General features: G+C 34.6%; 1 protein-coding gene across 4 annotated transcripts in view; it reads left to right on the top strand.

Moving 5' to 3' along the window:
* The window catches only part of LOC117310664 (ubiquitin carboxyl-terminal hydrolase 9X-like), a 145,557-nt gene that overhangs the window by 35,003 nt on the left and 95,996 nt on the right, over positions 1-14,558 (top strand). For all 4 annotated transcript variants that reach the window (XM_033850373.2, XM_033850374.2, XM_033850371.2 and 1 more), the window contains exons 6-11: positions 577-795; positions 2,122-2,237; positions 2,419-2,670; positions 2,746-2,884; positions 4,529-4,681; positions 5,958-6,062. In XM_033850373.2, the coding sequence (XP_033706264.1) occupies positions 577-795; positions 2,122-2,237; positions 2,419-2,670; positions 2,746-2,884; positions 4,529-4,681; positions 5,958-6,062 (984 nt within the window). The remainder of the gene's footprint in view (positions 1-576; positions 796-2,121; positions 2,238-2,418; positions 2,671-2,745; positions 2,885-4,528; positions 4,682-5,957; positions 6,063-14,558) is intronic.

Consider the following 14,558-nt stretch of genomic DNA (forward strand, 5'->3'; position numbering starts at 1 on the left):
AAAGTTACGAAGTAAACATATACTTTTTTTGTGAATTTCAACCTAGAAAGTATAACTTAGACATTTCCCACAAATACTTGTGGCTTATTATATAAATCCTTACATTTTCTGATTTGATGTGAATTTTTAGCTGTAGAAATAGACATTTTGGGAAGGATCTGTGAGTTTTGAATTGAAGCTTAGATTACACATCTTTGGGTCTTTGTTAATTTACATGACTTAAAATGTTTAAGTCATGGATTTTGGAATTACTGCCTCTAGAGTAGAAACTCCAAAAAAAGAAAATGGTAATTTGCATGTTCCTGTGCACATAGAGCAGAAATAGACAACCTCTGGTGCCTACTTCATTTGTAACCCTTCTCAAATATCTTTTGAAATTGGGTGCAATACTATTATGAAGTGAGTAAGTATAAATTTATTTTACTGATATATCAGTTTGATCTCAGTATTTGTTAAATGATCATATGTATAGAAAAATGTTGTGAGATCATTATTAACAAGATTTTAATGTTTCATTGTTTGAAATTGCAATGTCTTCTCTTACTGAATCAACTTCTCCACCCCCAATATAAACAGAGGTGCATTATTAACAATACCCATCGCCTAGTGGAACTTTGTGTGGCCAAGTTGTCCCAAGACTGGTTTCCACTTCTAGAACTTCTCGCCATGGCCTTAAATCCTCATTGCAAATTCCATATCTACAACGGTACACGTCCATGTGAATCAGTTTCCACAAGTGCTCAATTGCCTGAAGATGAGTTATTTGCTCGTTCCTCAGATCCTCGATCGCCAAAAGTGTGTTGGTTTGTTATTTTCAAAATTAAATATTAAAATTGTTTTATCATAAAACTGTAGAGTCATTAACCTCCTTTTAACTTAATGATCAGCACATAACCTTGTTACATGCTGCTTCTTGGGGCCTTCACAGTTGTCTTATATTCCTCAGTCAGTAGTTTGCCGCAAAGTCTTGTGTATCTGTAGTTCTTTCTGTGGTTTTCTTGAACTGTCCCTGCTCCTTTCTGTCGCTTTCCCTATCCTGAGTTCCAAGCTCCTTTTGTTTGTCTGATCTGCAAGGTAGGCAATAGAAACAAATTTCTCAGGCAGCCCACAGTTTATTAATGTTGCAAATTCAGTCCTCTCTGCCCTTTCCAGTTTATGTAAAAGGATTAAAGATTAGACCATTGCTTCCCTTAAACTATGTTGCTTTGGGGAAGGAGTAGGCATTTGTCAGTAAAAACACAATGAAATTGCCTAACTTTTGAATGTGACTTCTTCTTGATTGAGCATTTGCTTGGTTGCTCTAAAATGTGGACTGATTTTCAGAGCTCCTATAAAGTTATTTAACAAGAGCAATGCTTTCAAGCTTCCTATTCGGAAGTCTTCCTACTGTCAGTCTCTATATTAACCCTTTAAAAAAGGGTTATGGTAGGAAATAAAATGGGAGGAAAATGCTATAGTGCATTTATTCAGGAAAAAAACTTGATTTACAGGAGGCTCGTAATAGGTTACTATCAAAGCTAGAATTGAGATATACCAATGTAGTCTTCAGTTAGCATTTTACATGTGCTTTGAATACTTTTTTTCTGTTTGTAATTATTTTCTGTTTGTAGAAATTATTTCTGCCTCAGATTGTTAGTTAAAAGGCCTCTGTTCCTAATTTTTGTTTCTGTTAATATTTTTTCCCGTAAAATTTGGCTTTTTAAAAGATAAGATTTAAAGGTCTTTCTTGTGCACTTATGCTTACAATATGATTTTTATATTTACATAATGTTTAAACTTATTTACATCTTTCTATAGCTGTGTTTTTAGCTACGAAAACTTAATTTCTGTTCACCAGACATATGGGATGTGAACAAATACCAGCCATGCCACTAGGAACTACTTCGTAAATTAAACCTGTGCTGCCTCTGGCTCAAGCAATACAGAGAACAGAATACAATAGGAAAAGTTCTAAGTCTCCATAAATATTTCTGTGACCATTTAATACAAATATTTTGTATTCTTTTAAAACACAGCTTTACATAATTATTTTATTGAATTTCTTATTTCAAACAAAGGTATTTCAAATAGTAGCTTTTTCCATTCTTAAAGGAAAAAATTAACTCATCGACTCTATTGCAGGGTTGGCTCGTGGATCTCATCAATAAATTTGGCACATTAAATGGGTTCCAGATTTTGCATGATCGTTTTACTAATGGATCAGCATTAAACGTTCAAATAATTGCAGCCCTTATTAAGTAAGTTAATTTTTAAAATTAATATTCATTGTACTGTAGAGATTTATTTTATGGCCTTGAAAATAATTGAATTTCAGTTTTCTATTCTGTTAATTTTTTTTAAGTGTTGAAATTAGTTTGGGAGTTAAGTCTTGGTAAAAATACTGGATATCACAAAAGTATTGCTTTTTCCTTATTTCAGACCATTTGGACAATGCTATGAGTTTCTCAGTCAACATACAGTGAAAAAGTACTTTATTCCAATTATAGAAATAGTTCCACAATTTTTAGAAAACTTAACTGATGAAGAACTGAAAAAAGAAGCAAAGAATGAAACCAAAAATGATGCCCTTTCAATGATTATTAAATCTCTGAAGAATTTAGCTTCAAGGATTCCAGGACAAGAAGAAACTGTAAAAAATTTAGAAATTTTTAGACTGAAAATGATACTCAGGTAAGAGATTTCCTTCTGTAAATAATTACTTGCTTGGTTTCTTGTAGTGATACTCAATCCAAATTTTTCTTACAGATTATTGCAGATTTCTTCTTTTAATGGAAAGATGAATGCACTGAATGAAATTAATAAGGTGATATCTAGTGTATCATACTATACTCATCGACATGGTCATCCTGAGGAGGAAGAGTGGCTGACAGCTGAGCGAATGGCAGTAAGCCTCTTTGCTTCTTTTAGGAATAAGAATCTGCTTAACGAAAACTAGTACCGGTTAATGTTAGAACAAAATCTAACCTGATATTAGGAGATTGACTTAATTGTGAGCTATTAAATACTAAAACTTTCTTTATAACAGTAATTACAAATGATTGGTTATTTGGAAGTGATAGGCTAACGTATTGTGTCTTTGGTAAATTTATCATTATTAAATGTGGGTAGGTGTTCATGATGTAGTTAGTTTGGTGGTTTGGATAAATGAAGTGGATAGAGGTGATCTTTAGAGGGGGTCCGTGCTGGAATCTAGTGAATGAATTGGTGTGGTGATAAATTTGCAAATTCAGTTTAGAAGTTTTAAAATGGAGATTATACTTAAAGGAATAAAATCTTTACAGGTAATGTCATGAGTTTAATAACTTCATTTTTAGAACACCTGTATCTATATCATTTTGACATTGATGTATGATAGATATTTTTGTATATTTTAGTATTGGAATGAATAGCATACAGTAAGTTATAGTAATAAGTTATTCAGTAATAATTTTTGAATGTATATTCTGTGCCAGCACTGGGGTTTATCTGTGAAGAATAATCTCTACCTTAAAGGAGTCTTCAGTTTAGTAGTATAAATGATCAAACTGTGATAAAAGGTTCTTTGAGGACATATGGTTGATACTGAGAAGTATTACAATCTAGAGCCAGGTTCAGATTCAGTGTTGGGAGTCAGCTCTCCTGTCTCCCATTTGCCTGCTTTGTGGAATGTTGAGGAGTGATTGCTCAAAATATTGTCCACTAGTCTTAAATTGTTCTCAGTCTTTTGACAGATGAAGAAAATGTAAATTTGTAAATTTAAATTTACATTGTAAATGTAGATTTACAATCTAAAGCTGATTGTAAATATAACATTGATTGCTCTCCACAGATAGTTTGAGAAGTGTTTTCTGTAGCATATTTAAGGGAACATTTCTGTATATGAAAAAGTAGATTCCATGCATTTATTTATTGTACTATATAATGATTTTACATTAAAACAACAATAAGCACATTACATTAGTGGGTTATACTTTGTAAATTTATCACATCTGTGGGAGTATTTGTGTTTAAAACTGGATCCTATATAATTATTGTAATGTTATACATTAAAACAACATGTAAACACATTATGTTAGTATGTTATAATTCGTGAACATAAATGTGATTTGGGTTTTTGAATTCCTATTAATGTTATTTAGAAGTCTGAACGATGTTTTTAATTCTATGATTTTTGCAGTTTTGCTGAGATATATGCTGACACAATAGCACTGTATAAGTTTAATGTGTACAGCATAATGACTTGTCTTACATGTGTTGTCAAATGATTATCAGAAGTTTAGTTGACATCCATTGTCTAATAGATTTAAGAAAGAGTTTTTTTCCTTGTGATGAGATGGAAATCTAATGTCTTAGCTTTCAAATAAACTTTACAGTAGTGCTAACTCTAGTCATCATCATTGTTGTCCTTCCCATCCCTAGTAGTTACTTATCTAATGACTGGAAGTTCGTATATTTTGATCACTTTCATCCAATTCGCCCTCCCTGTTTTGCTTTTTAAAAAACTTTTCTAACTTACTGCTTTGAAACAAAATTTTCGTATTATATTTAGGAATGGATACAGCAGAACAATATATTATCCATAGTCTTGCGAGATAGTCTTCATCAACCTCAGTATGTAGAGAAGCTAGAGAAAATTCTTCGTTTTGTGATTAAAGAAAAAGCTCTTACATTACAAGATCTTGATAATATCTGGGCAGCACAGGTAAGGAATTTAAAATGCCATTTTAATTTTATAAGCAAGATACTAAAAATTAAGTATCTTGTGGTAGTCATTGTGTAACGGTATGTGAGTTTCTTGATCTAAACAGAAATCCTGCCAAGAATACTTTTAAAATAAAAACAAGTTTCCCCCATCATGACACCCTTTGCTGAAGGGTGTAAATTACAAGTTTATATATATATATATATATATAAAATATATGGATTTATAACAATTATATCTTTTTTCTCTGAGATTTGTAACAATTATAAATTGCATTTTTTTCTATGAAATATGTAAAGAAACACATGTTACAAAAGTGGTATTACTATATTACAAAAACTTATGATTAAGGCCTTCCCTGGTGGTTCAGTGGTAAAGAATCTACCTTACAATGCAGGGGATGCAGGTATGATCCCTGGTTAGGGAACAAAGATCCCACATGCTGCGGGGCAGCTAAGCCTGCATGCTCAACTACTGAGCTCCCACACCTCAACTGGAGAGCCCGCGTGCTGCAAACTACAGAGCCCACGTGCTTGAGAACCCACATGCCACGACTGCAGAGCCCACATGCCCTGGAGCCTGCGTGCCACAACTAGACAAGATAAAACCTTCATGCCACAACTAGAGAGAAGCCCGCGCACTGCAATGAAAGATCCTGCATGTCTCAACGAAGATCCTGTGTGCCTCAACTAAGACCCGACACAGCCAAAAATAAAATAATTTTTTTTTTAAAAACCTTACAATTATTACAGAACATTTAAACTTTTCATGAGGATAAGTAACATTTTGGTTTCAGAACTATTAATGTATAATTTAATTACCTTAAATGGCAGATGTTCTTCATGGGTCAGTTGGGAAGTAACATAAGTTCTGACTTACAAAGCTTTTTTTTTTTAAAGAGAAACCAACAAAATGCTCATTTGCTGTCATTGAGCACTTAAGCTTTCAGTGTGGAAACAATCCACCATTTTGCCTTATTTTCTCTAAATTTTATTTTTAAAATTCTGTAATAAACTTTCATATGAATTTCTGAAGAGCATTACCACTTATATTAAGAATTAAATATCAAATGAGTACAAACAGCAGCTCTAAACCATTTAAAGTATTAGGAATTTTGTTTATAACCACATTAAGCAGGTAGGAATATTGTACTAATTAATAGAGGTTGATACAGTACAGCTTATTTCCTGTTTTTATTCAAATTTAAGTATAATATGACTTTTTGTTTTTATTTTTGTCCTAAATAAATATTATTTATTATTATTTTTTTCAACAGGCAGGGAAACATGAAGCCATTGTGAAGAATGTACATGACCTTCTGGCAAAGTTGGCCTGGGATTTTTCTCCTGAACAGCTTGATCATCTTTTCGATTGCTTTAAGGTAGTAGCTCAAATAGTAAAGCAGTACCATTTCACTTTCAGTAGATTCAGTTAATTAGATATCTTTTGTGTTGGCCAAAATACTTACTAACACGTTTCATTAAAGAATCTCTTAGAAATAAGAATTGGTTGTTATATATTCCAGTCAGAATGTAACAGTTTTTATTATATTAATAATTTTCTTCACAAATACAGAATCAACTATTTTTCTTTCAGTTAGTTTCCTCTGCCAATTTTTGATTTTGCTGTAGGTTAAGATAAATTGTAGAAATGCGGGGAAATGTTATCTGTTATAGTGGAAAGTGAGACATGATAACAGATGTGGAGACAAGACACTAAAACACAGTGGTTCCTTGGGCTAATGCACACAGGCAAATAGAAACGAGATTTAGCAGGAAGTTCAAGACTCTAATGTCATATCTGCCTTGGTATATTTGGGCACTTGAAAAGTTTCTCTGTAGTTGTTAAGGTTGATTGGAGAATTTGTGAATCAAGAGCTTAAAATCATATGTCATTGTTCATGAGTGATTATTCCAGTAACCACAGGGCTTAGAATCACAAGATTTCTTATTTATAATAACTATTGTATTGCTGATAGCAAGTTAAGTTGGTACAGCCACTTGAGAAAACAGTTTGGCATTATCTCTTAAAATGAAGGTTTTTCATAAACAAGACCAAAAGGCAACCCTTAGAATGGGAGAAAATATTTGCAAATGAAGCAACTGACAAAGGATTCATCTCCAAAATTTACAAGCAGCTCATGCAGCTCAATAACAAAAAAAAACCCAATCCAAAAATGGGCAGAAGACCTAAACAGACATTTCTCCAAAGAAGATATACAGATTGCCAACAAACACATGAAAGAATGCTCAGCATCTAATTAATCATTAGAGAAATGCAGATCAAAACTACAATGAGATATCATCTCACACCAGTCAGAATGGCCATCAAAAAAATCTAGAAACAGTGGCGCAGTGGTTGAGAGTCCGCCTGCCGATGCAGGGGACACAGGTTTGTGCCCTGTTCTGGGAAGATCCCACATGCCGTGGAGCGGCTTGCCCCATGAGCCATGGCCGCTGAGCCTGCGCGTCCAGAGCCTGTGCTCCGCAACAGGAGAGGCCACAACAGTGAGAGGCCCGCGTACCGCAAAAAAAAAAAATCTAGAAACAATAAATGCTGGAGAGGGTGTGGAGAAAAGGGAACACTCTTGCACTGTTGGTGGCAATGTAAATTGATACAGCCACTATGGAGAACAGTATGGAGGTTCCTTAAGAAACTACACGTAGAGCTACCATACAACCCAGCAGTCCCACTACTGGGCATGGACCCTGAGAAAACCATAATTTGAAAAGAGTCATGTACCAAAATGTTCATTGCAGCTCTGTTTACAATAGCCAGGACATGGAAGCAGCCTAAGTATCCATCAACAGATGAATGGATAAAGAAGATGTGGCACATATATACAACGGAATATTACTCAGCCATAAAAAGAAATGAAATTGAGTTATTTGTAGTGAGGTGGCTGGACGTAAAGTCTGTCATACAGAGTGAAGTAAGTTCAGAAAGAGGAAAAACGGATACTGTATGCTAACACATATATATGGAATCTAAGGAAAAAAAAAAGTCATGAAGAACCTAGGGGTGAGACGGGAATAAAGACACAGACCTACTAGAGAACGGACTTGAGGATGGGGAGGGGGAAGGGTAAGCTGTGACAAAGTGAGGGAGTGGCACGGACATATATACACTATCAAACGTAAAATAGACAGCTAGTGGGAAGCAGCTGCATAGCACAGGGAGATCAGCTCGGTGCTTTGTGACCACCTAGAGGGGTGGGAGGGAGGGAGATGCAAGAGGGAAGAGATATGGGAAAATATGTATAACTGATTCACTTTGTTATAAAGCATAAACTAACACACCATTGTAAAGCAATCATAGTCCAGTAAAGATGTTAAAAAAAAAAGTGAAGGTTTTTGTGTCCTATGACACAACTATTGTATTTCTGAATGAATACTTCGAGAAACTCATCATGTGTGTGACAGGATACATGTTCAGCAGTGTCTTTAGCAGAATTATTTGTATTAGCCCCAACTGGAAGAACTCAAATGTCTATGAATAGTAAAAGGATAAGTAAAGTGTGATCTAATCCAGCAGTCTCCATTTTGGCACCAGGGACTGGTTTTGTGGAAGACAGTTTTTCCACAGGGGAGGGGGAATGGTTCAGTTGGTAATGTGAGCTATGGGGAGCGGTAGATGAAGCTTCAATCACTTGCCTGTCGCTCACCTCCTGTTGTGCAGCCTGGCTTGGGACCCCTGGTCTAATCTAATAGTGGAATGCTACATGACAGTGAAATTAATGCATTAGAACAACTGATCAAATGGGTGAATCTGCTAATATGGTGAATTTTTAAAATTTACTTAAACTTTTTTAAAAATTTTAATTTATGGCTGTGTTGGGTCTTTGTTGCTGCAGTGTGGGCTTTCTCTAGTTGCGGTGAGCAAGGGCTACTCTTTGTTGTGATACACAGGCTTCTCATTGCAGTGGCTTCTCTTGTTGCGGAGCACGGGCTTTAGGCGCCTGGGCTTCAGTAGTTGTGGCACATGAGCTCTAGAGCGCAGGCTCAGTAGTTGTGGTGCACGGGCTAGTTCCTCTGCGGCATTTGAGATCTTCCTGGACCAGGGCTCAAACCCATGTCCCATGCGTTGGCAGGCGGATTCTTAACCACTGCGCCAACAGGGAAGTCCATGATGAATTCTTTTGTACGTACTATTTTAAATCCATTAAAGTATATCACAATTGGACAAGAAAATCAATATTGAGACGTTGTGGATACTCTAAAACTTAATTTAACAGAAAACTTCTGAAATGGTGATATATCAACAATACTAGCCATAATGGCAGAAGAATGGAATGGTGTCAGTTTCTCTTTTTAATTCAAAGATTCTCAAATGGTCTAACTATAATTGTAATAAAAATTCCATTATCTGTGCATTGTCCCTTTGGCTCATCAGATGTCTGTTATTCAATAAGAAGCACTATTTTGTGAGGGGCTGGTAAAGTGATGTTTTGTATAGTGTATTTCGTTGTGTCTTGAAAGATCTTACTAAAGGTGCCTTAAAGGAAGAATGGAGTATAGGTCGGCTAACGGTTCTTTATAGTTTGTAACTAAATGATCCTGACTTATCCTCAATTACCTTTGGTTATGTTATTGCTCAAACACTAGTCTCTACTTATTTGAGTTCTTAGTAGTCTTTGTCTTCTAGTGTTTGTACTAATTTAGTCCTTTGACAGTGGAGTTGTCACTTTTTTCACAGTCTCATGAGTTTGAAATTCTTTCTCATTGTGGTGGTCTTCATGTTCTTAGTCATTAATGAGATTGAAAATGTTTTTACATTTTTTTTTAACTGATTTTATCTCCTTTTTGGTGAATTGTATACTCATATTTCTCCTGTTTACTTTTCCTGTTTGTTTCCTTATTTCATTGATTCCTAAGGTTTTTTTGTATCTCTGTTGCTCACTCCTTGTCCATATTTTTAAAGTATTTCTCATAGTTTTATTAGCGTTTTTCTGAATCAGTATCCAAACATATTATGAACTGTACGATTGGCTCGTATGTCTGTTTTTCTTATTTTAGCCATCCTAGTGGAGTTGAAGTAGTATCTCATTGTGGTTTTGATTTTGTATTTGCTTAATGGCTAATGATGTTAAGTATCTTCTTACATGTTTATTGGCCATTTGTGTTTTGTGTATCATCTTTGAAGAAATTCCCACTGATACGTACTCATTTGCCTCTTTTTTTTTTTTTTTTTTGCCGTACGCGGGCCTCTCACCGCTGTGGCCTCTCCTGTTGCGGAGCACAGGCTCCGGACGCGCAGGCTCAGCGGCCATGGCCCACGGGCCCAGCTGCTCCGCGGCATGTGGGATCCTCCCGGACGGGGGCACGAACCCGCGTCCCCTGCATTGGCAGGCGGACTCCCAACCACTGCGCCACCAGGGAAGCCCTGCCTCTATTTTTGATTTATAAGAATTCCCTATACAATGTGTACACAAGTCTGTTAGTATTATTTGCAAATATTTTCTCCTCTCTGATGGTTTGTCACTCTCTTGGTGTCCTTTTTGTAACACAAAAGTTAATTTTTTAAAAAAATTCAGGTGAATTTCATATTACATAGAATTAAATGTTTTAAGTAACTATTTAAAAGTGTATGATTCAGTGAAATCATAGTACATTCATAGGGTTGTGCAACCACTGCCTTTGCAAGAATCCAAAACATTTTCCCCACTCCCCTTATTTCTCTTTCCACCCTTCCTCCCTGACCCTGAAAACCAGCAATCTGCTTTCCTTCTCTACAGATTTACCTATTCTGGATAAAAGTTTTAAATTTTGATGAAGTCCAGTTTATCTCCTTTTGGGACGGGAGGGGGACAAAATTTGGGGGGTTCTTGTACTTTTGGTTTCATATTTAAGAAATTATTTCCTAATCTGTGGTCTCAAGGATTTTTTAAAAAATATTTTTAGCTTTTATATTTAGGCCTATAATCAGTTTTGAATAATTTTTTTGTATATGGTGTGAGGCAGAGTTCCTAGTTCATTTTTTTGCATGTGAATATTCAGTTGTTACATCAATGTTTGTTTAAAAAAATTTTTTTAATGGAAATGTCCTGGCGTTTTTGTTTAAAATCAGTTGATCATAGGTGAAAGGGTTTATTTCTTGGCTTTGTGTTCTCTTCCTTTAATGTATGTTGTATTTTATTCCCGTACTGCATTGCTTTGATTGCTGTAGCTTTGTAGAAAAAATTTTAAGGTTGTTTTGGCTATTCTAGGTGTTTTGAAATGCTGAATGAATTTAGAATTAGCTTGTCAATGTCCGCAAAGAAGGAGGTTGTTGGGTAGCTGTAGCTTAGTTTGTATTATATTGCCATCGTAACAATATTAGCCTTCCAGTGCATGAATATGAAATATGTTTCCATTTATTTAAAGATGGTTTTTCAGTATTTAAGTCTTCTTTAGTTTCTTTCAGCCGTTTATTAAAAGTGTCTTGAAATTTTTAACCAGAATGTGATTTATTTTTTGATGTTACTGTAAATGAGAATTTTTCTTTATTTTGGGATTGTTCCTACCTAAAAACATACCTACTGTATAGAAAAATAATTGATATTTTGGGTTTTTTGGTTTTGTTTTTATAAATTTATTTATTTATTTATTTATGGCTGCGTTGGATCTTTGTTGCTGAGCGTTGGTTTTCTCTAGTTACAGCGAACCGGGGCTGCTCTTCGTTGCGGTACATGGACTTCTCATTGTGGTGGCTTCTCTTGTTGCGGAGCGTGGGCTCTAGGTGCACGGGCTTCAGTAGTTGTGGCACACGGACTTAATTGCTCCCCGCATGTGGATCTTCCTGGACCAGGGTTCGAACCCGTGTCCCTGCATTGTCAGGCAGATTCTTAACCATTGCACCACCAGCGAAGCCCCAACAATTGATATTTAAAATTTTTACTTTGCATGCTGTGACCCTGTTAAATTTATTACTTGAATGTTTTTAATGAATTCCATATCATTTCCCAAAAATGATAGTTTTACTTCTTCCTTTCCAATCTGAATACCTTTTCCCTCCCCTCTTCCATAACTGTCCTACTCAAGGTAAAGCAGGGTGTTTAAATAGTTGGTGAAAGTAGGCGTTTAGGTAGAAAACTTTTAGTCTTTCACCATTAAAGATGTCGTTAGCTATGGGGTTTTTGTAGATGCAGTTTGTCAGAATGAGAAATTTCTGTCCTATTTCTAGTTTATTGAGTATTTTAATCATGAAAGGGTTTTGGATTTTGTCAGTTGCCTTTTCTGTGTAAAGTGAGTTGTTGACTTTTTGTCATTTTTTTGTCCTGTATTAACACTGATTGGTATTTTGTATGTTCAAATAATCTTGCACTTCTGGAATAAATTCCACTTGCCATGATGTGTAATGCTTACCTATGTTGCTAGATTTAATTTGTGAGTATTCTATTGAGGATATTTTTACACTTCTTACTGCTGAACTTTTTTTAAGTTAGCTGTAATTTACATTGTCACCCACAATTAGGAGTAATCCATTTTCTCTATCTCATTGCCAGATTTGGATATATTCACTATTTTATTTTTTTCTGATAGGTGTGCAGCAAAATCTTATGGTTTTAATTTATATTTCCTTAATGGCGAATACGTTGCATCTTTGATACACTGACATATGTATCTTTGTTGAAGTATTTGTTCATACCTTTTGCCTATTTTATATTTGGGTTGTTTGTTTTCTTTAGTTTACAGAGTTCTTTATGTATTCAGCATTCTAGTTAATTTTTAGATATGTGCAAGTATTTTCTCCCAGTCTTAAGTTGTGTTTTCATCCTCTTAGTAGGCTATTTTGCTAGCAAAGTTATTTGTTTTGACGAGGTCCTATCTTAATGGGTCATGCTTATGGTGTCGAGACCAAGGACTTGTTGCCTTGGTCCCAAGAATTTTTTGGGAAAAAAATCCCAGAGAATTTTTACTGTATTGTGTTTTCTGAAATTTTTATAATTTTACAGTAAAATCTGATTTATTTTACTCTAAGTTTCATTTAGATATGAGACAGATTGTGGGGATTTTGGTGGTTGTGTTTTTGTGTGTGTGTGTTTGTTTTGGTTTTGGTCTCTTGTGTATTTTCAATTGTTCAAGTACCATTTGGTGAAAAGCCATCTTCTTGCCTACATTAGGTTAAACCTACATAAGGTTTTGCACCTTTGTCAAGTATCAGTCAGGTATATTTGTATCAATCTATTTCTAGGTTCTCTGTTCTGTTGCATTTGTCTATCCCTTTTCAGTACTATGGTTTTGATTACTGTTTGCATATAAGTTTTGAGGTCAGGCACATAGATTCCTCTCACTGTATTTGTCCTTTTTTCAAAATTGTTTATTCTAATTCCTTTGCATGTAATTTTTAGCATAATCTGGTCTAATACAGTGAAAAAATATTGCTGGGATTTTGACAGAAATGCATGAAACCTTTCCATCAATTTGGGGATAATTAACATTTTTGCTATCTTGAATCTCCCATTCCATGAACATCATATACCTCTTTGTTGATTTAGATCTTTGAGTTCTTATGCGTTGTGTAGTTTTTAGCTTATAAACCCTATAACAGTTTATTTTACACTTAGGTATTTAAATATATTTTCTGAAGTGACTGTAAATGTTACTGTATTTTCAGGGCTGATATCTGTAAGTTTATCACTACTGTGTAGAGACTATTGAATTTTGTTATGTGTATTGATACCCTGTGATCTTAAATATAGGCATCTTTAAATTCCCCCCCCCCCCCCCCGAGTTCCTTGAGATTTTTTTACATACAAAATCATATCATTTTCAAATAGGAAGAGTTTTTCTTCTTTCTTCCCAATCTTCCCATCCAGATCCAATCTGGATGTCTTTTCTTTTTCTTCCCCTACATTAGCTAGAATTTCTTATACAATGTTGTTTTATTAAGATATTAGGGAGACAAAAACATTCATGTTTCACTATTAAGAGTAATGTTTAAGTATGTTATTCACAGATGACCTTCCTCAGAGTTGAGAATTGTCTACTCCATTTCTATTTTCTGAGAATTTTTGTCATAAATAGATGTTGAGTTTTGTCAGATTTTTTCCTACATTGATTGATGTGATTGTATCATTTTTCTTTTTTACTGTTAATGTAGTACAATAATTGTTCTTCACTTATTGAATCAGCCATCCATCCCTGCAGTAAACCACAGATGGTCATGTCCTATTCCTCTTTGTATCTTGCTGAATTTCAGTTTCTAATATTTGTTGAGGAATTTAAAATCTATATTCATGAGGGATTGTTTGTGTCTGTGTATATCAAGGTATTAATTCTTTTATAGTGTAAATTGGAAAGTGTTTTCTCCTATTTTCTGGAAGAAATTATGAACAGTTGGTGGTACCTTAAGTGTTAGGTAGAATTTTTCAATAAAACCATCTTGGTTTGGTGATTTTGTTTCTGGAAGTTTGTAAATTATGAATTTAATTTTCTTAATAGTTCTATTCAAATTATCTATTTTATGTTTTATGAGTTGTAGTAATGTGTTTTTTCAGTGGTGTAGTTCATTTCATATAAATTGTCAGATTTATTTGTTGAATTGTTTCTGTTATTCCCTACTATCCTTTGATGTCTGCAATGTCTGTAGTGATATCTTTGTTTATTCTTGATGTTGGTAATTTGTGTATGCTCAACTTCTTCCCTTTTTCACAATACTAGAAGTTTGTTAGATTATTGATTCTTTCAAACATCCAACATTGCCTTTCTCTGTTGTTTTTCTGTTTGCTCTTTGTTGGTGTGTGTTCTGTTCTTTGGTATTTCATTCCTACTGCTTTTGCTTCAGGCTTTCTCTTGCTTTTTCCAGCTTTTTAAAACAGTTTAGATTATTTATTTAAGCATTTTCTCCTTTCTAATCTATGCTTTAGTGCTACTTATTTTCCTCCTTCTATTGCTTT

This window comes from Tursiops truncatus, assembly GCF_011762595.2.
Source record: "Tursiops truncatus isolate mTurTru1 chromosome Y unlocalized genomic scaffold, mTurTru1.mat.Y SUPER_Y_unloc_2, whole genome shotgun sequence".
NCBI classification, from domain to species: Eukaryota; Metazoa; Chordata; class Mammalia; order Artiodactyla; family Delphinidae; genus Tursiops; species Tursiops truncatus.